This window comes from Drosophila sechellia, chromosome 3R, assembly GCF_004382195.2.
Source record: "Drosophila sechellia strain sech25 chromosome 3R, ASM438219v1, whole genome shotgun sequence".
Classification (NCBI taxonomy): domain Eukaryota; kingdom Metazoa; phylum Arthropoda; class Insecta; order Diptera; family Drosophilidae; genus Drosophila; species Drosophila sechellia.
The window spans coordinates 29656740-29679956 of NC_045952.1; the positions used below are offsets into that span (position 1 = coordinate 29656740).

The 23217-nt window shown below is 44.9% G+C and overlaps 5 protein-coding genes across 6 annotated transcripts; all 5 read left to right on the forward strand.

The window, feature by feature from the left end:
* The first annotated feature begins 49 nt into the window (after nucleotides 1-49).
* On the forward strand, nucleotides 50-1598 carry LOC6612967 (protein spindle-F). The gene is made up of 2 exons (XM_002037422.2): nucleotides 50-904; nucleotides 974-1598. The coding sequence occupies exons 1-2, from the start codon at nucleotides 178-180 to the stop codon at nucleotides 1339-1341; spliced, it is 1095 nt and encodes a 364-aa protein (XP_002037458.2). The 5' UTR covers nucleotides 50-177; the 3' UTR covers nucleotides 1342-1598.
* Nucleotides 1599-2215: 617 nt separating this feature from the next.
* On the forward strand, nucleotides 2216-4921 carry LOC6612969 (carbonic anhydrase 2). The gene is made up of 5 exons (XM_002037424.2): nucleotides 2216-2748; nucleotides 3102-3211; nucleotides 3802-3892; nucleotides 3960-4222; nucleotides 4479-4921. The coding sequence occupies exons 1-5, from the start codon at nucleotides 2682-2684 to the stop codon at nucleotides 4845-4847; spliced, it is 900 nt and encodes a 299-aa protein (XP_002037460.1). The 5' UTR covers nucleotides 2216-2681; the 3' UTR covers nucleotides 4848-4921.
* Nucleotides 4922-4981: 60 nt separating this feature from the next.
* LOC6612970 (carbonic anhydrase 2) lies at nucleotides 4982-7197 on the forward strand. Of its 2 annotated transcripts, none has more exons than XM_032721780.1 (5): nucleotides 4982-5273; nucleotides 5437-5531; nucleotides 5606-5696; nucleotides 5758-6020; nucleotides 6078-7197. In XM_032721780.1, the coding sequence occupies exons 1-5, from the start codon at nucleotides 5207-5209 to the stop codon at nucleotides 6429-6431; spliced, it is 870 nt and encodes a 289-aa protein (XP_032577671.1). In that variant the 5' UTR covers nucleotides 4982-5206; the 3' UTR covers nucleotides 6432-7197. The 2 variants fall into 2 exon arrangements, with proteins under 2 accessions (XP_032577671.1, XP_002037461.1); XM_002037425.2 differs by lacking the exon at nucleotides 4982-5273 and having other exon boundaries at nucleotides 5402-5531; nucleotides 6078-6431; nucleotides 6489-7197.
* Nucleotides 7198-7310: 113 nt separating this feature from the next.
* On the forward strand, nucleotides 7311-8650 carry LOC6612971 (carbonic anhydrase 2). Its single transcript, XM_002037426.2, has 5 exons — nucleotides 7311-7552; nucleotides 7614-7765; nucleotides 7822-7912; nucleotides 7969-8382; nucleotides 8438-8650. The coding sequence occupies exons 1-5, from the start codon at nucleotides 7492-7494 to the stop codon at nucleotides 8626-8628; spliced, it is 909 nt and encodes a 302-aa protein (XP_002037462.1). The 5' UTR covers nucleotides 7311-7491; the 3' UTR covers nucleotides 8629-8650.
* A 1845-nt stretch (nucleotides 8651-10495) lies between these two features.
* LOC6612972 (sodium channel protein Nach) lies at nucleotides 10496-13729 on the forward strand. Its single transcript, XM_002037427.2, has 9 exons — nucleotides 10496-10752; nucleotides 10978-11181; nucleotides 11245-11562; nucleotides 11636-11756; nucleotides 11807-11956; nucleotides 12020-12224; nucleotides 12306-12477; nucleotides 12822-12994; nucleotides 13058-13729. The coding sequence occupies exons 1-9, from the start codon at nucleotides 10496-10498 to the stop codon at nucleotides 13261-13263; spliced, it is 1806 nt and encodes a 601-aa protein (XP_002037463.2). The 3' UTR covers nucleotides 13264-13729.
* The last annotated feature ends 9488 nt before the right edge of the window (nucleotides 13730-23217 follow it).

The following is a 23217-nucleotide window of genomic DNA, read 5'->3' on the forward strand; positions in this document are numbered from 1 at the left end:
TCGGTCTTTAGTGACTGTACACTATCGGTAAACGTTTATTATTTTTTGAAGTTCATCGCACGGTCATACTAATGAGAACGCAATAAAAATTAGGAAAATCAAACATTTACAAAAAGACGTATATTATTCGGATCGACTGTTTTGATGCCAAGTGCCAAGGAGCTCCATTAATCCAGAATGGACGCATCTGCTGCCAAAATCATGCCCATGGCCAGTTCCACGTCCACTTCCGGATCCACAAGCTCCCCCTCCAGTGACAAAATGAACTACGCACTGCAAGTGGCGCTGCAGACGATCAAGGAGCGGTGCATCCAGCTGCAGCGCCGCGTGGCCAGCATGGAGGAGGAGAACCAGCGGCTGAGGGAGGCCTCCAGCAGGTCGGAAGGTGCTCCGAGTGTAAACGAAATCGGGGTCACTGGGGACGTCCTCTCTCTGAAAGCACAGGTCTCTGAGCTGCAGCGCCAAAAGGAGCAGCTGGAGGAGCACATTGGCATGGTATCGAACGAGAACAGACGGCTCTGGTCCCGCCTATCGCAGATCTCGAAGGATCAGCAGCTGAACGCAGTGCCCAGCTCAACAGACTCGCGAGCCCAGCAAAACCAGAACCTGGTGCGCTCCAAGACCTTTACGCAGCACTCCCCCAATCCTCACCTTCGCCAAAAGATGCTCTCCGACGGCATTAAGGATCTCAGCCTGGAGGAAATAGCCCTAGATGACTTCGGTGACAGCAGTGAGGAACTAGGTTACCCCTACAATCTGCAAAAGGTGGAGGAAACCACTAGTGAACCAGATGCCAATGTGGATGCCAAAAGATGTTTGGATGGACTGCAGGACCTGAGGCGAGAGGCCATGAAGCAGCAGCAGGAGCTCAGATCGCTAATGACTCTACTAGAAAGTCGCATAGGTAAGCAACAAAATGAAATTCATGCTAAAAAAAGAAACCTCTTGTAACGCCTTTTTTATGTGCAAGCAGCACTCAAGCCCTGTCCGGAATGTGCCCAGAAAACCATCAAAAAGCCTGAGATGGCCGACAAAAGTCTGGAAACGGACGACAGCTTGACCAGCGAGCTGAAGAACTGTGAGAACCAACACAATGGACACAATGGAACGCCGCCCAGCCAGAGAATTAACATCATACAAGAGAAAATCAAAGCAGATGCAGCCGACGCAATGGAGAAGACCTGCCCTATGTGCGGCAAGCAGTACTCCGGCCAAGTGTCCTTCAATGCCTTCCGCGAGCACGTCGAGATGCACTTCATCGACGATGCACTGGAGCTGGAGTCGGAGAACAGCATTGAGCGCCAGTTTGAGTTCGTTTCCCACGCGGTGGGTGACTTCTGACCCAGTAGGCGCATTTATTTCGCCACCGAACTCTGACCTGACCGGGGAAATCCAAGGATTAAGGAGCAGTTTGACTGCACAGGAGCCGCTTGTTACGTTTCTATGGATAAGACGTTAGGGCGATCATGTATCAAAACTATACAACATTATACTTTAAGAAAATACATATATAATAGTTGCGGAGAGTGCATGAGTGCATGAATACTTAGATGTTAGTGACAATACGAAATACAGTTTAAAAGAATAGCCTGAAAAAAGTTGAGTCTCTTCGGTTAGTTGGAAAGTGAAATCGCCGTGGACAACAGAAATATTATATTATTAGCGCTGACAAATATTGTAGTATCAATGCTGACGATCGATCTTAACATCGTTTGTGGTCATTATCCGATCTAATTGGCCGCTTTCCTGTGAGTCACACACTTTGGGGGAATAGTGGAACATTCGACAAAGAAGTTTGGCTTGAGGCCATTGTGCTGTAACTGGTCAGAGGATTTCCCTGTTTTTTTGGCAATGACGTAGTCGAAACCCGACTGGCAACTTCTGCCTAATCGGGCTGGTCCAGTCATTCAATGCGAATATTTGCCATAATTTTGGCCACAAAATTTGCCATCGATAACAATACAAATGCAAATGCTCAGAGCTACTTTCTTTTAATGCATTTGGAATGGGTCGCAGCAGGAATTAAGCTTAAGGAAAAATTTTAATTTGCCTATGCTAATAAGTTTGATAAATAAATATTTTTAAGACATGGGCACGTGGCAGCTCCCGTGGATACTTTATTACGTTACTATGAAATGCACAGATAATGAAACAAATTATCAAATTGGTAGTAACCCATTCACAACTAATGTGCGTAGAATTTGTAAGTTCAAGCTACTTTTGTTAGATCTTTTCCGCATTTCCAACTAATACTGGGTTTTCCTAGCTCCATAGTCTATATTGCGATCCATCATTTATCATTTCGAAAACCCAGCGCTGCAATTAGTCTGCCACTTGTTGCTACCGTTTGGGGCTAATCACGCGCCACTTAGGTGTCGAATTCAGATCCGATCCGATTCCACTCCGATTCCATTCCGACTCCGCAGACGCCAAGTCTACGTGGGCACCGTGCCCCTCCGCACTATAAAAGATATCGGGGTATTTGTGGGCCGTTTCAGTTGCTCGCAGTTCGCAGTGGCAACAGCATCATATAGAGGCCAACATATCTCCCGTACATTCGCGCCGGATGAATTATGTAAAATCGAAAACGCCGTGAATCTCAATACAAAGACACACGCGTCCGCGGGAATCCAATTAAGTTATTAGTAATATTAGAACAATCACATCTGCGATCTGCAACAATGCAGCCGAATGCCTTTCACAAGCTTTTGTTACTACTGCCGCTCGCCTATCAGCATACATCAAATGGTAATTTCGATCCCAGATCTTAAGATAGATCGATCGAATGGAGTGATAAGAGTGCATTAACTAGCCTTCAATGGCAGGAAGTGATACATGTGAAGTAATATTACTATGATAGCTTAATTATTAAAAATGGGACTAAAAGTTTGAAAGGGTGCACACCCATTACCATTAATTGTATAAGCCACTGTGATTAATCACTCTGGCATACCTTGTTTGGGTTCCAAAATAAGAGAGTCGGCTGAAAACAGAAGTGAATTTATTCACGGTCTTGGCTAATAGGATTACCAGATGCTAGATGGCTGAAAGAAAGTGAAAACGTCTCAGACCTAACATTTTCTTCAATTTGAAACTTGTAGATGATCATAAAGACGAATCGCACTGGAACTACGAGACGAACGGACAGAACTGGGGAGGAATTTGCTCATCGGGCGAAAGCCAGTCACCCATTTCATTAAACGTCCAAAAAGTAAGTAACAAGTACATGTAAAACCTTTTATTATCAGAATTAGTCAGAGTTTCTTTGCTTCCGTATGTAATGATTTCATTGACCAGGCTAACCAACTATTTGTTGGTCTACAGCTTCAGACTTAGTTTAAAGTGATGAAAAGAAACCAATTAAATTAAAAATGTGTATCACCAAATTCGATTTAATTATGCGTGCCAAAACTCAGCCCTATTTCATATGCGCATCTATTTAAGCGCTGTTACTGCGTAACGAAATCGTATAAGAACTTGTATAATATTTGTCAAAAGAAACCCTTTAAACTCCGCAACTGATGATGCGATGGTATGAAAATGAACTATAACTGCCGATGATTGGCACTATTATCCACCCAATTAGCCACAGTGCTTACATAATTTACATAATTGGCTTGCAACATGTGGAATGTGATAGCCGAAATTGGCATATAGCTTGTAACATAACTACTTTAACAATCGGGAGCTCTTTTAACGCCACTTTTTGCATTACAAGGGTTAATGGGTGTGGAAAATGGAAGCGCTGAAAGGGCTAATTTATTTCAATAACCACTGATACATTGTCTTGCTTCCCGGCAGTCGCTCATCGTCCCACTGCCGCGGATCGTCTTCGGCAACTATGACGTAAAGCTGAGGGGACCGCTCACCCTGCACAACAATGGACATACAGGTGGGTTGTGGGTTCGAGAGATCGAATGGCCAATGGTTTTGAACGAAAGCTACTAATTGCTTGGCAGCTCACGTGGAGATACCAGAAACTGCTAACGGCAACAAACCCTTCATAACCGGGGGTCTGCTCAAGGGCAGATTCGTGGCCGAGGCATTCCACTTCCACTGGGGATCCCCGATCTCCCGCGGATCCGAGCACTCCATCAACCAGCAGCGATTCGACGTGGAGATGCACATTGTCCACCGAAATGCGAAGTATGGAGATATCGATGAGGCGAAAAACAAGAAAGATGGCATTGCTGTTATTGGAGTCATGCTGAAAATAGCGAAGGTAAGTATCCATCTATCTATTTACCTTAGGTCAGTAATCGTACCGAGAAACCGGGTGCAATCTAGTCCAACGTGATGGAACGATGATGCAATGAAAATCTTCACCGTGAAACTAAATTTGCCGAAGAAAATTAAACGTGCCAATACGTCACTTTCAGATGAATATTCTTTCAGCTGTTTTTCTGCTTATATGAATCAATCATTTGAACACAATTTCATTAGGAGTTTGTAACAAATAACTTATGCTCTTTTTACAGAATCCCAATCGCATATTTCCGGGATTGAGCAAAGTAATGAGTGCGTTGCCGCGAGTGACGAAGTACAACGCAAAGACGACCATTCCGGGCGGACTGAGTCTGGGCCAGATGCTTGGAAACGTGAATCCGCGGGACTTCTTCACCTACCGCGGATCCCTGACCACGCCCCTTTGCGAGCAGTTTGTCACCTGGACGGTGTTCTCCCAGGTCCTGCCCGTGCCCTATTCGTCGGTGTCGAAGTTCTGGAAACTGCGCGACTCCGAGGGGCACAGGCTGATCAACAATTTCCGGGACATCCAGCCGCGAAATGGGCGCCCAGTGTTCTACAGGATCGGAAAGGATCTGAGTGGGGCCTACCTGGGAAAGTGATGCTACTGTAGCTAGACTTAAGATACGTATTTATTATAGTTTCTAAGACAAATAAATTATTTCATCTGTTGTAAGCTACTCTCCCTCTTGGTGTTCCAAATCAGATCCGATACGGTGGGAGTCCACTTGAAATCGGTGCCAATCTCACCTGAACCGAGAGTAAACGGACTATTTGTGATCCTATCCAGTTGCTCTAGGTTGGCAGTCGGAGCAGCAGCCAAGTTAGCAAATCTCCCGCACATTCACATAGGAAATTTAAGTAAATTCCGACGAGCGACATAAGACACACGAGTTATCTGGAGTCAATTACAATAATAATAGCATTGCAATAGTAACAATCACAACTGAAATCCACAACAATGCAGGCGAATGCTTTTCACAAGCTGTTACTACTGCTTCCACTGGCGTTTTATCAATCAACAAATGGTAAATCATATGCCAGAAGTTAAATGTATGTGACGACCAAGTAGAGCCATTTAAAAAAATAAATAAGCATTTCAAATCAATTTAGCATTCGATTATGAGTACTAACAAGGCAGTTATTAGTAGAAGAAACCACTCATTTGCTTCCTTCAATTGAAACTTGCAGGTATGGAATGGAATTACCTGAAGAATGGCAAGGACTGGGAGGACCTCTGCTCCACCGGAAAACACCAATCTCCGATTTTGTTGGATACTAAAACCGTAAGCAGTAAACAAAACTTATTCTAACTATGCAAAACTTTATGTTTTATATGATTTCTCGCACTTACTGGTAGGCACACAAGTTGGTCTCACCTCCGATCACTTTCTGGAACTATTATAAGCTGCTTAAGCGTCCGTTTTACATCAGAAACAATGGACACTCCAGTAGGCTTTGTATAGTGGTTCGTTGTTCGAAGCAGAGCGCAACTAATTGCAATATTGGTAGTTAGCTTAGACATTCCCGTGACGAGCAATGGAAGGAAGCCCTTTATAACCGGCGGCCGTTTGAAGGGTCGCTACTTTGCCGATGGACTTCACTTCCACTGGGGTTCCTACAAATCCCCCGGATCCGAGCACTCGATTAACAAGCGCCGATACGACGCTGAAATCCATATCGTCCATCGGAACGAGAAGTACAAAAATATTGCGGAAGCCGTCCGTCATAAGGATGGCTTAGCTGTTGTCGCAATCATGGTTTCCATTGTTAGGGTAATCCATGATAGAAATGATGTATGAAGAATTCATGTTCCTTGAATTTACTTGTAGAAAGACAATGCAAAGTCCACACCCTTGTCCAAGCTCATGGAGGCAGTCGTGCGGGTGCCGATTGAAAACTCCAACGCCACTCTTTTTGGCCAATCAAGCTTGGATCAGTTGATCGGGGGTGTGAAGCACAAGGACTTCTTCACCTACGAAGGCTCACTGACCACGCCCCTTTGCGACGAGACTGTCTCCTGGATTGTTTTCACCGAGATTACGACTGTCACCATTTCGTGCGTCTCAAAGTTTTGGCTGTTGCGAGACCACTGGGGCAACAGGCTGATCAACACTTATCGGATTGTCCAAGGTCTAAACGATCGCACTGTGTTCTATAGGACGGCCAGATCTTCGAAATCATAAGTTATATGAACTAAATACAACACACTCCTGTACTAACCACCACTTCATGTTACTTAGATACATACTACAGGCTACAATCTCGAGTAAGTATATCACCCAAAGTTCCAACCACGGATTAAGCAAAAGTGGGACAAAGAGCAAAGACGAAGGTTTTCGCAGTGCAAGTCGATCCAGATGCTATTTGAGTTTGGCTCAAGTTGTTACAACAGCTGTTAGTCTTTCTATCAAGTTGTGATAGAAGCCAACCTTTATTGAACAATCAAAAAAATCTATAGTTTAGCCAGTGTATGTAAAGTGCATTAATCTGAAGTATAAGTAGTAGTAGTAGTGTCAACAAGAGAGGTAGTCTGGGTTATTAGTATTAGTATTGGTTACCCAAGATCAGTAAGGGCAATGCCTTGGTTGAACTATAAGATAAGCGCCTAATGAGTTTACCTGCCATCCAGACAGGTAATTTAGCAATTGCGCTGATAGATTAGGGATTCCAACTAATAATAGGAAATATATTAGTATTATCTTTATATTATATAATGTATAAATTTATATAAAATTGTAAGAACTCGAACCTACCTCAATCTGTGAGTCGTTAACTCATTCCGTGGGCGTTGATTAATAGTGATTCACTGGATTTGGAAACCACCCATCGCAATGATTCAAGCGACGTGATGGCGCTCCGCCCCCTTGCACTATTTAATTCTGATTCAGAGCAATCAGGGATTCTTCGATCTATATGCCATGTAGAGCGAATGTGTGAGAGAGCGAAGAGGAGAGGATTCATTAGTTACGGGCTCAGTGTCTTGGCCACAGTCAAAGTCAATTATGAAGCTGGTTTGGCAACAGCAAAGCTGTAAAGCCATTTGCAATTTGGATGTAAATTGCGCCCATAGGCTGGCTAAGCCGATTGCGCTTATCAGCCCCTTGTGCACACCCATTTAGAAGTTAAGTGCAGGGAAAACTGGTATAAATGGTCCTGTTTGAAACCGAGAAGCTCACAGTCTGACTGGAATCTCCAAGGCGAACGGATCTGAAAATACTCACACGAAAAGTTCTTAGCCCTACAATGTTTGCTATCGGTTTTTGCTGGCTTCTAGCCATTTGCGGAGGCACTTTCGCCTATATAGGTGAGTTTACAGGCCCTTAGTTCTAGCCCAATATAATCGCTGGAATGTATTCTATATGCAGAGATACCGGAGGCCTATCTAACTGCTATTAGGCAGGATCGGGCGGATGAGAAGGCAGCAGGCGAGTACAACTACGATGAGCAGGGCGATGACTGGACGGGAACGTGCCAAAGTGGGGAGAACCAGTCACCCATAGATTTGATTTTTGAAGATGTAAGTTTCCAGCGGGTGATCTATTTTAGAGATTTGCTAACTTTCTATCAAAATAGTCCAAAATTGTGGCCATTCCCCGCCTGCGTTTCAACAACTATGATCAGCCATTGCAAACCCCCTTGGTGATTACAAATAATGGGCACACAGGTGGGAGGAAGCTATCAAATAACACATGCTTGTAAACTAATTTAACATTTGGATAGCCAACATGGTTATACCGCAAACTCGAGGTGGCCAGCGGCCCTCCATTAATGGCAGTCTCTTGCCCGGGAACTTCGAGGCCCAGAGCGTCCACTTCCATTGGGGATCGCGGGAGGCCAAGGGATCGGAGCACGCCATCGAATTCCAGCGCTACGACGTGGAGATGCACATCGTTCATAAGAACACCATATATGAGACGATGGGAGAGGCAACCATGCATCCCGATGGCCTGGCCGTTCTGGGGGTCATGTTCAGGGCGGTGGATCGGCAGACCTCCCAGCACTACGGACTCAACAAGATCTTCAACCAGCTGCCGAGAATCGTGCAGTACAACTCCAATGCCACGATAACCGGACGGCTGACCGTCGGCCAGTTGCTGGGTAATATTGTGACTGGAGAGTTCTTCACGTACAATGGTGAGTTGGGGTAACCACATAAAGATCCTTGGTACTCATTGAAGGTTCTCATTAGGATCTCTGACCACACCGGATTGTGCCGAAGCGGTCACCTGGACCGTTTTTCCCGACGTTCTGGACTATCCACGTCGCCAGATCACAAAACTCTGGAACCTCAGGGACTCACGACAGAGGCCCCTCATCAATAATTATCGCAGCATTCAGGACACCAATAGCAGAGATGTCTATTACCGAACCATTCAATAAAATTATTCACGTAATTAAGCAACTCTTATCTTGACTTATTAAATATCATATTCATCACCCATTCATTTTTGGAATTACGACATTTAATTAGCAAATTTGTATCTTACTAAGGAATCAGTTTACTTAAAAACAAGTTTTAGCAATTTCACTTGAGTTCCGGTGCTTGGAACTGGTGTTCGTTTTGACAATAACTCATTTGTTGCTAAAAGCTTGTTATCGAAGGTCAGGATTCACATAACTTTTCATTTCCTATTAACAAAAAAAGTTTTGTGAGTAATGAAAGGCGCCAAATAGGTTTCATAGCATTCAGCTCATAACAGAGTATCTTCCACCTAAAATTATGCTATACTTTGATGTGCTTGGTTGTGATTTGGACGAAATGCTTAACTCGCAGATAAAATAGGGATAGTTTTGGAGAGTATAGTTATTAGCTTTTATGACATTCCAGTTCTTAAGTGATCTTAATTTGTCAAAAATATTTACTCCATTTGCACGGAGAATCGTCAAGTTGCCTGTTAAAACTCACATATTTAATTATTCAATCAGTAAGACACACACGATTTTTATAATTGTACGCAAATATTCAGACAGGAAATCTAAGGCAAATATTGAGAATCAATTTAGCAGGGGTCCTTTTCGGAGGAAGTCCCTGCTCGAAGCGAAACATCCGGTGCGGAAGTGGGTGGCGGAGGAAGGATTCGCTTGGCTTGAGCTTTTGTCTGGAAATGACAGATTTACTGCGCCATATATACGTATTTTTTCTGGAAGAGATATGGCAACTATTGGCACCGGAATCGACGGGGAGGGGACGCGGGGAGGTTGAGGCCGAGATAAAGGACAAGTCAGCATCGATGTTACTCATACGCAGTGTGCACCAGACACGCATACCCACATACGCACCATAGACAATTTGCATTTGCAATTTTCACTGCACCCTCTTTCTCGCTTTTGACTGTCGTTTTTCGCGACTCGCTGCGCATTGCATTTTTCACATTTTTCATTTCCGTTTCCGTTTGCCGGCTCAAAAAGAGAGAAGAATAACGCCCCCAACCGCGTTCCCAGATTTTCTGCGCTTTGTGCGTTTATCTTGGCCGACTGCCTCCTCCGTTCACCCCCTCCCCCTCTCGACTGCTTATTTGCAGATTAATTTGGTCCCACACTCACCTGGGGAGCAATTTGTCGCACAATCCTTTGTCGCTCCACCGAAAGCCCCCCTTTTCCAGGCGAAAATGTGCCATTTCCGTCCGTGTCAATATGTTCCAACAATCGCATTTCCATGCAGGCTGCATCCACGGATTGCCAGGTCCTCTTCGCCATTTCAGCTAATATAGGCAGAGTTTCTCTGTGCAAGCCACAAGTTTATCTCTCTTTAAAGCAGCGGTTTAGATCAAGTATTTCAGAGGACTAGAGGTCAGCTTCATCTCAGACTAACCTCTAATTAAATATTTCCAGCAATTTGTCTCTACTTAATCTTGAGTATTTCGTAGGAATCTGTATTTCTATGCTCACCACCGGAAATTGTCCTTCGTTTGCCTAAGCAGCTCATAATCCAATGGAGGAGGGGAACATGCTTTTTTTTGGGGGGCAAGAAACAAGAACGCAACTTGCTACTGCTGATGATGATGATGTTTCCGCTGGCTGACATTTAACGCACATTTAACTAATTTCGTTTTAAATTGTTGACAATTAAGGGAAATTGCCAAGACGAATCGAGAGCAGGCCCTCCTGGTTCTGCCCCCAGCGACAACCACGTGCCATGTCGCAGTTAATTTGTTGGCAATAAGTTGGAGCACCAGGCCTAATTACAACAACACGCACGACATGACTGCGAAATTTTCATTAAAATCGGCCCGTACTCGCAAGCACAATGCCAGTTGCAATGGAGTCCTTGGATCAGAAGCCCTTTCGCTTGGCGGTGGGCCGAGCTGCCTGGTGGATACCCAATCCCGGAAGGGTAGCACGATACCCACCCATCCGCACTCTGGCACCCAACCACTTACCTGGAACTTCCGCGGAGGATACGCGAAAATTGTCATTTGCCGCAGCTTTAAAGGATTTGCTGCAGAACCTGTCGTTCCATTGTTACAGCAAATTAGTGGAGTCGGGTCGGCGGATCCAGGAGCGGTAGGTGGTCAGCCACATCCGGATGGCCGATGGCCTTTTTCAATTAGCATTAGCCATTACCCGAATCCGCTGGCCACACAGACAGAAAAGTTTTGATTTCATTTGGGTTTTACGCGCATTCCCCATAATATGAACAAAAATATTTCTATCGTCTTAAATATTTTTAATATTTCAGCTTTATATAAGTTAAATTATCCACCATATCTTTTTTCTGTGCACCCGCAGTTTCTTTTGGTTCGTTTTCCACATAACCGCTTTGACCGTGCTAATTGCATTCCTCTGGGGCACCTACACCAAGGAGCAGGAGGCCTTGGTGACCACCATGTACCATCCGATGTATCCCATTTGGAAGGTGGAGTTCCCGGCCATATCTGTGTGCAGCTTGAACCGCATCTCCCAACGTGCGGCCTGGCAATATGCCCACAATCTGTGGGTCTAACCCAGAATCCATATGACCAAAGATGACGTTAAATGACTCTATATTCTTCGCAGAAGTGGCAAAGATCCCAAGCAGCGCAATGCCAGTCATTTCTACGACCAACTGAAGGCCTTTATGTACATGTACTACGATCCCTCGGATCTGATGGACATAGACAATGCTCTTCGCTTCCAGAGTTTCCTGGACAAATTTGATACGGCTAAAGAGGAGCTCTTCTTCAATACAAGGAATCGCATGAGTGCCCTTACCCCGAACTGCAGTGACATGTTTGTGAGCTGCCGAATCGCCGGGCGTCTGTTCGACTGCATGGACAAGTTTGAGACGACGCTGACCAGTCATGGCTTCTGCTGCACCTTCAACTACGATGGAAGGTGAGCGCAGGAGTAACATATCCGGCTCTAAGGACCACCGTGTAATAATTTGCACACAAACTTCGCTTAACAGATATGTAAATAAAAGGGACTTTAGGCAGCGCTACTTCGGACCCGACATGGGATTGGTTTTGACTCTGAAAACGGACCCCAGTGACAACTTTTACAAGATTAATGGCCACAATGGGTTTATGGTGGGTAGTATATTAGGTTATGTCCCCTTCTCTCTACTTACAGTTCTTAGATCTCCATTTTCGAGCCCCACAGCTATCCGGACCCCTACTCCGGCGGAGTGGCCGAACGGGTGGCCGAGACCGGCTTTAACACCTTGTTGCCGGTGAGGGCTAAGATTTTCGAGACTCTGCCCGAGGCGCTCAGCATGAGCCCGTCGGTGGTAAGTGCACAGTATAATTAATGTATTTGCTGTTCTTTGGGACAACCTTTTGCTTAAATCCAGCGCAAGTGTCTGTTTGAGAACGAGATGCCGTGGATCTTCGCCCGTCATTATACCTTCAGTAAGTGCATCTCCGCCTGCAGGGCGCAGAGTGTGGTCAGCCTGTGCGAGTGCGTTCCGTTCCACCTGCCGCACAGATACATCGATGGGAGCGAGAAGAGGATCTACTGCACTCTGCAGCACCTGGCTTGTCTCAAGCGCTACGAGTGTGGGTTTTAAGTGGAGTTAATCGCGAATTCATTGAATAAATGTCTCCCTCCTCCCGCCTTCTCCCGCATCCACCGTCCAGTCAAGTGGTTGAACGTCATCACCAGTCGCGAGAACGTGACGGGTCTGGAGCACGAGCTGCAGGACGCCCTCTACTGCCCGCTCTGCCTGGCCTCCTGCACGGAGACGCGCTATAGTGTCCGGGGGGCCATGACACTGAGCCTGCCCACTCCCAGCCAGATCAAGGGTCCTGCGTAAGTCCACTGGCCAAAGCGGATTCGCTGCGGTGCAAATTGCGACTCCGTTGTGCCTCCGACTCATTTGCCATGCCAGGCTTTCTTTTCAATTTCCATATGGAGCCAGTTGGTGGCCCATACTCCTCCCCAATCGAGAGCTGCACTGCTGCCCGTTTAGCATGCCACTTTAAAGTTGAACTTAAAGCATATTTTATTTGTTTGTAGAGGACTAGTTTGTATCCACCATGATTCCAATACCATTATTTTGAAAATTTTAAATATTACTTATAGTCTTTAATATTCTGCCAGCACTGACAGGCTTGCCTGACTCCTTGCCGTCGTAAAAGATTTCCATATTGCAGGCGAAGCAATCCCGGACCGCGTGGCAATAACAGTTACGGCCCAGCATCGAGTTCCGGATCCGGAAAGGGCCCAGTCCAGTCCGCCGAGTTGGCCGTGGTGCGTATTTATTTTGCCGAAACGCACATTCAATACTTTCGCCAGATTATTAAGTGCGCCTGGTACGAGACCTTCAGTGAGTATGCTCGTTTTGGCATCTCCGCATCTCACCCACCATTTATGTGTGTTCCCGTGCCAGGTACAATTGGCAACATCTGCGGCATTATAGCCGGTTTCTCGCTGATTGGCATCTGCGAGCTGCTGTTTTTTCTAGCCAAACAATTATGGCAGGCATGCCGCGCGGAGCTGCGGGCCGAGCTCGCCCACATCCACGTCCAAATCCGGAATGCGCAGGTAGCGGAACCGGAAGCGGAGCGGCCGATGAAGTTGTTTATACTGCCGTAATTGAGCGGGATGCATCGTTAACTTTAAAGCCCACTGATTTTTATGCACATCCTTCGGACCTCATGTGTACCTTCCAAGCAACTCGAGTGCACTTACTTTGCATTGCCATTGCCGCATAAAAACAAACAGAACTCACGTACGATTGCCAATTGGCGAGGTTGCCAAAAAGGCCCAGACGGTGACATTAGCGCCGGTTGCCGGCCAATTGCCACATTTCCCGGCTGGCCAGTTGCCCGAATGGGACAGGGGTCACTCGACCAGCTATGGGCCGCAGATTCCGGAGTTCAGAAGAAGAATATACTACACAAAAAACATTTGTTTTCACATCGAAGGGTGTCCAAAAGTGTGCAACATTCCTATTGAGAGATCCTTGGATTCCTTTCGAATAGCAAAGTGAATGCATACTTCTTGACACCAATTTAATTCAATCAAGTGATGTAATCCAGAAACTTTGCAATATAATTTCTTCCTGTGCAGCACTTACCATCAACATTATCTTTTATTTTGTCGTATGCAGAGTTGGCAGAAAAAAGGGAACACCCAGAAACAAACAAACTTCGGTCGCAGCTGGCCGAAATCAATGGTGCACAGTTGAGTATAAAGTCTGCGGAGGCCACTCCATCGTTTGCGACAATTACAATTTCAATTATTCTCCTCGAATTACTTTTATCTGCCGGAGTAATTTATTGCCAGCTCAAGGAGAAATAAGAAAATTTCTGTTTACTTATGCAGCAGGGCATAAGGTTTCATTGGAAACCCTCTGTCATGGATAGACAAGTGATTTGGCTTCATTAAAGCCTCACCTCAATGGAATCTTCCGTGGGCTATATCATCTGTTCATCTGTCGATTCTTTTGCACAAAGCGCCCCAAATGGCAGACAGACATTCGAGCCGAATGTATGCAAATTTGCCAGAGAAATTGAAATGATTTTCCATAGAATCTGTTCGCCAGTTGTTGACTTTGCCAAGCATAAAACTGCCTAAAAATCGCAAAAAATTTAAATGAAACGCACTCCATGGAGGGAAAACAACCGAACGATATCCGGAAAGCATTGTTAAACAAAGGAGTCGGTGGTGGGGGGTGGTTGGGGGGGATGTCCATAAAAAAAGCAGCAAGGATATCGGCAGGACTGCCGCTTTTCATCTCCGGCTTCGTTGCGAGCCGTAGTATTATCGCACAATACAATATGTATATTGGATTATTTCGTTTGTGCGAGCTGGCCAGGGATGCCAGAAAGCAGAGACCAGACTCCTGGAACTCCTCCAGGTGGGCGGCACTAATCCTGCCCCGTATAGAATTTCAGCAATAACAGAAATATGCGAACGAAATCAAAATACTTCTATGATTTTTTCAATCCTCCCACTGCCTCCGGTTCCCTGCATCTTTTTCATCATCAACTTTCACTCCCCTCAGGAGCTGAAGTTTTTAATTGAATTCTCGATGGAGAGCGGAGTTTGGTGCTCCACTGCTTTTTGTAAGTTTTTCGCCAAGTAACTGCATCGAAAGTGCAAAAAGTTGAAATTGAATGAGCCCAGGTGAGGGAGTTGGTGGGATTAAGGGAGCGGCGTCCTAATAAGGAAATTACGTGGATATGTAGAGCAGTAACTTTATTATCAGCATAAAGGATGCGTTGCGAACATTTTTAATGGGATTGCAGGTGGGCGGAGTCGAGAGACTCGACCGACGACTGACACAATTTGCACACAAGCTTTTTAGTTGCGAGGAAACAAAATCGAGAGTGTCCCTAGAAGCGGTTGTAATTATATAAAATGTGTTGATGACAGACATTTGAGTGGATGCGCAAGATTATGTTGTGTGCTGCAGTGGTCTACCCTTAAATCCCACTTTAGGAACTTATTTGGTAACAGTTTCGGCAAGGTTGGATTCAGTCGCCAGCTGGATGGCCCAGCTTGGAGCCTGGAGTTGCCCCAGTGCATAATCCATGAGTCCTTCATCCAGCCAAGCCACCCAACGCATTCCGCTTCCCGTTTACCATTTTCGACACATAAATAAAGCCAAACATCCTTTGTGGCCTTATGGGGTTAAGCTAAGAGGATAACCCCCCGACGAAAGCCAATGAGGAGAGGTCCCTGCTTAGCCACCCCCATGTCCTGGGAGTCCAAAATCCTGCAACCCATTTAAAGCACTTTGCTCCTCTAGTTCAACTCGGTGTCCTCGCTTCCGTCCTCTTTTTTTTGTGTTTTGGCCCGGTTTTAAGCTCTGCCAGAGTTGTCAAGCTTCCCGGCCGTTTAAGCTTTCAATTTCGCTGCTTTCTAGCAGAGTGTGTGATGCAATGGAGGTGGAGAGTGTAGCATTGAATCTAAAAATATTTTCCATCTTGTATCTTAAGCTGTGTTGCATTCACTTGGATTTTAAGCGCCTAGCAGTATGCTATATATTACCGCAATCTTTAGCCGGAAGTCGAAGCTTCATACATGGTTGCATACTTTTTGACACATTTTAAATCCAAAATTCAGTTGAAATATTTATTACTGTCATTGTAATGGATTGCTATTGCTATTATTGCGACCGCTGCTGTGTCTTGGTAGCTGAGTCACCGGATTCCGCTAAATTATTTAAAACGCGAGTGTCACGAGGGCCCGGAAGGAGGGGAAAGGGGCTCTTTCATTGTTCAAGTGCGTGTGCCAGCGAGCTTTTGGCTGTGTGTGTTTTGGCCAGTATTTGTTTTCCGTCTACTCGTTGTCTGCTGCGACGACGACGCTTTCATGAATAAACATGCAAACAAATTACTGTGCTCGACGAACCCAAACAAAGGCAACGCGCTCGCAAATTTAGCACCTGCGAACACGGGTTTTTTTTCGAGTGCGCAGCAGGGAGCAAACAATGAAATGTAGGCTAAGATTTTAATGGCAATTTTGTGGTGATTTTATTTTCTTCAAGTTGTCCGGACGCCATTCATATTTGCCGGGGAGGATGGGACCGCCGTGTCCGGGGGTAATCTCTTTCAGCACCCGAGCTGCACATGCTCCATTGCATTCCTAAGCATGTCTAATGCCCGCCTGAATGGCTGGCTCAGTAGCTACTCCGCTGGCTCAGCTTGCGTCAATGGGAAAACTCACTCAAGCATTTTCCGCCAGCTGAGCCACAGTGGTGAACAGTGGGGAGCATATAGCTTAAGCATTCTCTCGGAACTTCTTAGCATATCAGATGGTAATATTTTATAATGATTTGTATTCTAATAAATCCATATATTTGATTAAATCCTCACGTAATTCTCATTTCCATGGCAACACGAGCTTAATTTGAACCACTGTGCCCTCTGTCATCGCTCGCATGGAGCTGAATTTTCAAATTCGTAGCTGTCAGAAATATTTGAAATGTTCTTAATGCACGACTCCCGCCCACTCGAACACGGTGCGCCCCTTTTCAGCGGCTGGGCATCAATCAACACCTTCGACAATTTGATTGACAGCAGCAAACGAGAGCATGAAAAATAAATCTGTCATTTGCATTTCGAGTTTCGTTTGAAATCAATATGAATATAGTACTTGAAAATCGCTTCTGGTTGCTGGTTGCGTTGTTGTTATTGCTGGCAAAGTCAATTTGTCAAAAACAGGCCACGCCCCCGCCCACAGAGCCGCCCACAGCAGATGCTTGTCAAAGCATTTCACTCGGTTTTGTTTTACTGCATTTTCCGCTTTCCCTGCGGTCGCCGGAATAAAGAAACGCGCTGGAACAACGGGGGAGATCCCTCAATGTTTTCTTTCCAGCTTAAAAACAGATTTCCCCCCGCACCTGCCGCTGCCCAAATGATATATGTAAACACAAATATGCGAGTGTGTATGATTTAAATGTATATATTAAAACCGCATATTTAATTAATATAAAATAAATGATCGGGAAATAAATTACGTTTTTCGGACCCATGGCCACGTATTTATGTACATACATATATATCGAATGCACCAGACCTGAAATGCTGGACTGCAAAAATATTTGCCCACAATTGCGACGGCTTTAATGTTAACGCATTTCCCCCTCCTCGCTGGCCACACTATTTGTTTAAATCATAGGCGTACGGAGGCATATTTGTTGTGTCGGTTAAACGCTCTTGCGATTCTTTTATCTCCGTGCGATTCGGAGTCCCGCCGGTTAATTATTTTAAGCTCCTTCATTACAAGGAGTTGACTGGGCAAGTCCGTGGTACCTTGTCCATATGCTCACGCATACATATGTATTATCCTGACTCGTGTCCTGTGTTTTATCTGCAGGCCAGCGGTTTCAATTATGTGCGCTGTGTAAAATAGCTGGTGCCGAAAATATTTCTGCTTAATTAATGCAAAAATGCAATTAAAGGAATTGCATTTAAGCTTTCGTAAATACGAAAATATTCCTTTGTAATCTGGCTAATAGAGGAAGATCGGCTCAATAAAAGGACCTTTAAGTATTTCAGATACTATGTCTCCACTTCTAAGTAGATTTCAAACTGGTTTTAAAAGGCGCTTACCTTCTCACTGAACTTTATTTTAATTGCGGAATATTGAATCGGTCTTATAGCATCGCTTAACATTCATTTATAACGGGGGCGTGTCAGTTTTCCACTCGCTCATGTTGCAAGTAGCTGGGAAAATTGCTGTATACACGCGTACTTGCGAATGGCCTGCACTGAGGTTGTAATTTCGTTGGCGAGAATCTGGGCGAAAAATATCCTGTAGCTGATTTTTAATTACGAAAACACAAAAAGGATGTTGTTGCGACTTCGTGTGTGTAAACACCGCACACCAATACCCGTGCACACACTGCAGGATACCCGCACACACACATGTATGCACATATGCTCGGGCTCGAACATCTGCAGACATTCCTAGGACCTCAATGAAGCCATCGTCTCCTGCCAGCAGATTTCAATTTTTGTGTGTTAATTACATTGCCGGCATAAGTTCGGGGCCTAGGTGGGCGTGGCCGGGGCTGTGGGCGGGGGCGGGGTCTGGTCGACCCACTTGACTCCGCTTGTGCTTGTTTTAAGCATTTTGGCGCTTGTGAATGTTTAATTATCAAAAATTTGCACTTGATCCTTGTTTTTCGGCTCTCTTTTCTTTTCGCATTATAGTCGCAGTGTGTGTGTGCGTGTGTGAGAGGGGCTTATGGTAATTGCACTGGTGTGTGTGTGCTTAATGTGTGCTCTATATATATTGCTTCGTTTATGCGACTATCATTTGCAGAGTACAAGTATTCCAGGAGTATCTGTATGAAACACTACTACTGCCTTTTACAGCAACTGAAATATCTACTACTATTTGAATTAGTACCATTTTAAGCGTATTTCCATGACGTACGTATAAACCAAGCATATGTGCTTCGTAATGTTGTGTAAAGTGTAAAGTGATTTGCCCTGTTTTGTAACCGGCTTACATAATTCAGGACAACGAGTGCCCTATAGTTGTGTTCGCTCGCCTGTTTATTTATTAATGCACTCCAACAGCAAACTGCGCCCAACAAAACCAACAACAGGCCAAATTATTTATAATTACAAGCGGAAAAGCAGCAGGGAGACGAGGATAAACCGAAAACAAGGCTAAGTCGCCGCACATTTTTCATTTTTATTTCCTTCGGAGAATAAAAATACGAGAGCGCGGCAGTAGCGAGATAATTTAATGCCTTTAAAACAGCGAAACGCCGTTAAGACCAACAAAGGAAATCGTTCTCGCTGGATTCTCCGCCGTCTTCCCCTCGCTGTTGTCTGTTATTATCCCGTTGTCGCCTGACAAATAAACACATACAGCCGGTCCGTCCCCTAAAAGCGACTGCAGCAACAATAACATTAAATTAAATACATAAATCATATTTTTTGTTCATGCCGACAGGGCGATAAGGTGAGGGAGTGTTATTTTCGGGTGGCTCTGTGAAACTTTAAGGCGCCCCCCCCTTGAGTGGGAAACAGGAATGGAATAATGTAATGGTTGCTTTTTTGCATTATTTTGGTGTAATTAAAAGTGTCTACCAGTTGCAGACATTGTTTATTTTCGTTATCATTTCCTTTTTCCGAGGACATTGGCCGTCTGGATTAACGGGTGAGTTAGGGAATTTAGGGAGTATTCTTTTCTGCACCAATAGCTCAGTAACCACTTTGCTACCAAAACCCTGATGGATTAATCCATACTCCAATTCGTAACGCCCACGAAGTAATTAATGGGCACTGGCTCATGCCACGCCCCCTCGCTGAGCATTAACACTTCGCCACGCACACACTCACAATCACTTGGGCGCTTTTTATCGGACAATGTCTCTGCATAATTAATTGTTAATAATGATAAGGTGGAATTAACGGACTTTCATGTAGGCCCCCGGTGTTAATTTATGTGTGCGAGCCGCACAGATTTTAAATTAATTACATATTATTTGCTAAATCAACTGAAAATGCGATAAATTAATAGTTCAAATGAATCAAACGCAATGAAGTCTATATTTTTTGAAACCAGAGAACTGAGTGAATGATTTAAGGTGGGTTCAATATACTCTTTAACAACTAACCATGTAACTTTTGGAAAATCAGGCCGCTTTTCACTCCGTGGCGAAATCCCCATGGAAGCCAATATGAAAGGACCACCCTGAGCCTATTTGGCTGCCCTTTTTGGGGAAAGGATTTATAGGTTATCCTGGGAAATCGAAGCTGCTGAGAGGGGCTCAGGCCGAAAGTGGTGGCCTGAATAAATTCTCAAATCGGTTTAGGCCCGAAGTTTCTGGCGGCTGACTCTTCAAGGGCTGTTTGTCTTTTTTACGAGCCTGGTTTGTTAATGCAAAAGTTACTCCGCCGAAGGGGTGTTAAAAGTGCTTACCCCGCTGTTAACGAATTTGCCTCCTTTCAGGTTGGCTAAGCAGATTGGCATAAATTTGTACGTGGCTTTCAATTATTTGCCTGGCCTTTAATTTTGATGAAACATTTTTTTGTGCTACTCTTTTGCTTGTTGTCACTTTTAATTGTTGCATATTTAATGTGTGGTCGCCGTAGCTCATTACTTGGCCCAGTTTTACGGCCTTTTCACGGCTCTGGTGCCCATCAAATTTCCCCACCGGCTGCGTTGCATATTTTAGTTTACTGCTCGCTTGCCTAATTCCCGGGATTTCATCACCACGGGTTACCTTTCGTGGGTTGGGTTTTCTGAGTTCCGTGGTACATAATTCCTATGTGCACCGCTTGAAAAGTTGCATAAAATAAATGTGCACCGAAAACCTGCAATAATAATAAAAATAATAATTTGCGTTGCCAACGCAATGACCAAAGCTCAAGGGTCGCAGTGGCAGTCGCAGCTCACAGTTCGCAATTTTCCAGGGTCTTTCGTTCGTTTGCGCTTTTCTGCTTCATTTTAAACGATGATACTTAAATTTCCATTAAAGCACTTGCCGCAGCCATCAATAAACGTGGCCAAGAGAGAGGTTGGTGGGGGGAGAGGAAAACGGACTGCGTAGTTTTTTACCGGCCAAAGTCAAGCATTCTCTGCGGTTGCCCCCCACCAAAACCCCCCATTTCATGCCACCCATTCTGTAGTCATGGCGAAAGTGCGGGCGGTCGGTGCAAATATTTACAGTGCACAACTTTAGCGAGTATATAATAAGTTTGTATTGGCTAGAGATGCACAAATTATACTGGCCACACTGGATGGAGAAGAGTGCTGGTTATTCCTGAATTTAAATACAAATTGCTTTTATTGTCATATATTTACAAGGGGCAGCTTCAGTACTGGCTCCCCTTTAGCATATTCCCATTTACTAACTTACTTTCCGCGATCCAGAATTTGGGGTATCTCGTTAATAAAGTGGGAGATTTGTGCTTTTAAGAGAGATAAAATGTTTTTAAATATCTTAATATTAACTTGATAGTTTGAATGTGAGCTACGCATATGTTCGATCTTGTAGTTATTCCTTTTGAAGGTGCATGCCACAACTGCAGTGAAATCACACTCATGTTGCAACCCTAGCTGCAGTTCCTTTGTAGGCTGGCCAATGCCAAACAAATGTGCATATATTTTATATAATTTATATGTAAAGCCAATGCCGCAATGACGAGTGCCGCACAATTTCATTACTGGTTTCTGTGTGGGCCGTTTGTGAGCTACCAGAGCATTCTTTTTTCTCGCCCCGTTTTCCCATTTAAGCAACTGGCCAGGCCGCAAATATTTGCACTTTAAAATGAAATTCACGCAAAGGCATCACATGGATTCTGGATTCTGGACTCTGCATTCTGGATTCTGGCCTAAAAACGAGAAGAAGCCAGAGAAAGAGTGGCGAGCCTGCGGCAAGAAGTGCAAACAGAAACAGCAAACGTGCAACATCGACGCACTCGGACGAAGTTCAATGCAATCCATGGCAAAATAATTATATAATGTTGCCGGCTGGAAATATATTTATGAGCATAGAGGAGCCGGGGGCAACTTCAGTGCTGAAATGCTGACTCTCTAATTCCCAGGTTCACGGCCTGCGGAACTGATGGGCAGCAGATAATGATTACTTTTGTGGCAGCCTTAATAATAATGATAATGTGTCATAAGGCAATTATTCAGTTGCAAAGGTTGCTGAAGGGAAGCGCGGCCCATAAATAAATATCCCGCAGTTATTTGGTGTGTGTTGACAGCGAAATTGATTGCAATTAATGGGCTCGTGTGGGTCCACATGAGCCTATGCCACATATCCTGGTGCACACTGCTCCCCGGACTGGTCTCAAGTGCAACAGTTTGCGCCTGAGTGCCCCTGCTCAAAAGATGTTGATGGACAAAGCAAACAGCTAGAGCCAAAGATACAGATGCGCAGCCAACCAGGCCGAGTCAAACCGGCCAGAAGTGCAGTGCAGTCGAGCCAAGACATCTCGAGATGCCTTTGCATGGCTTATCAATTAGTAAAATTAGTTGTTTATGCTTGAAATGCATAACTGCAGCTAAGTATGCCATACTTAGTAAGTTGTTTAAGCAAGAACTGGACTTTAAGACGCTGGGGAAACATTTGAAAATCAATTAGGCCCTGATTCAGTTGGCCCGAAAGGCACGCGGAAAAATGTTATGGTTACTTGAATAAAATGACATTATTTCGAAATGTAAGTCACTTGCTAACTTACCTGAAAATCATAACAACAAATAGACAGGATTGTGAAGGACTTAAGTGCATTTTCTTCCCGTGCAGCAAAGCCAATTTGGCTATGTCAATAGAACGAAAGGACATGAAAGAATGGCAGCCCGAGGGACTCGACTCTGCGGAACTGGGACTACGACCAGAAAGCATGTAAATATCCAAATCAAAAGCGCAATTGAATGTGCGAGTAAATGTCATCGTATCTTGCATTCAGATCTTTGATTGCCAGCCATTCAGGACGGCAAGTTTATTGCACTACACTTGGCACTCAGCCAGGCGAGCGAGGAGCGGGGGTATCCCGATCCCATTCACCTGGCCATCTGAGGCTCTGAATCCTCGGCTGCCGAGTTGCCGAGCTCTCCGTTTCTCCATTCTCCGGTTCACCAGTTCGTATGACACTCGCCGGGAATTGACACAGAATAGCTGCCAAATGCCAGGGCACAAAGCGAAATGAGGAAGTGTTTAAATAAAAAAGGAACAGGGAAGAACTAGGACTGCGGACTGGCCAGATATATGTATATATGTATGTGTATGTGGCGTGGCACATTGTGTCCATATAGGGTAGTAGTGGTTGCTGCAACAGGAAGTTGGCACAGCCAGCGTGGAGTGGCATTGATCTTAGCATTGGACACGGCTGAATGCTAAATGCAAAACGCCGAATGCTAAGCTTGAATGCCGATGTGGATGCCCCGGTTGAGCTTCAGGTTGAGGTTGAGTCGCCTGCAGGTCGGTCATACTTAATTCCAAGTGGGTTTCGAGTTGCCAACTTGATATTGAATCATGGAAGGGCCTTAGTTTCGAGTGCGGGCCTGTTCGTTGAACCGCTCGAGTGGATAGCGCTGGAGGGTCCGCGCTTAAGTATTTAATGGGGC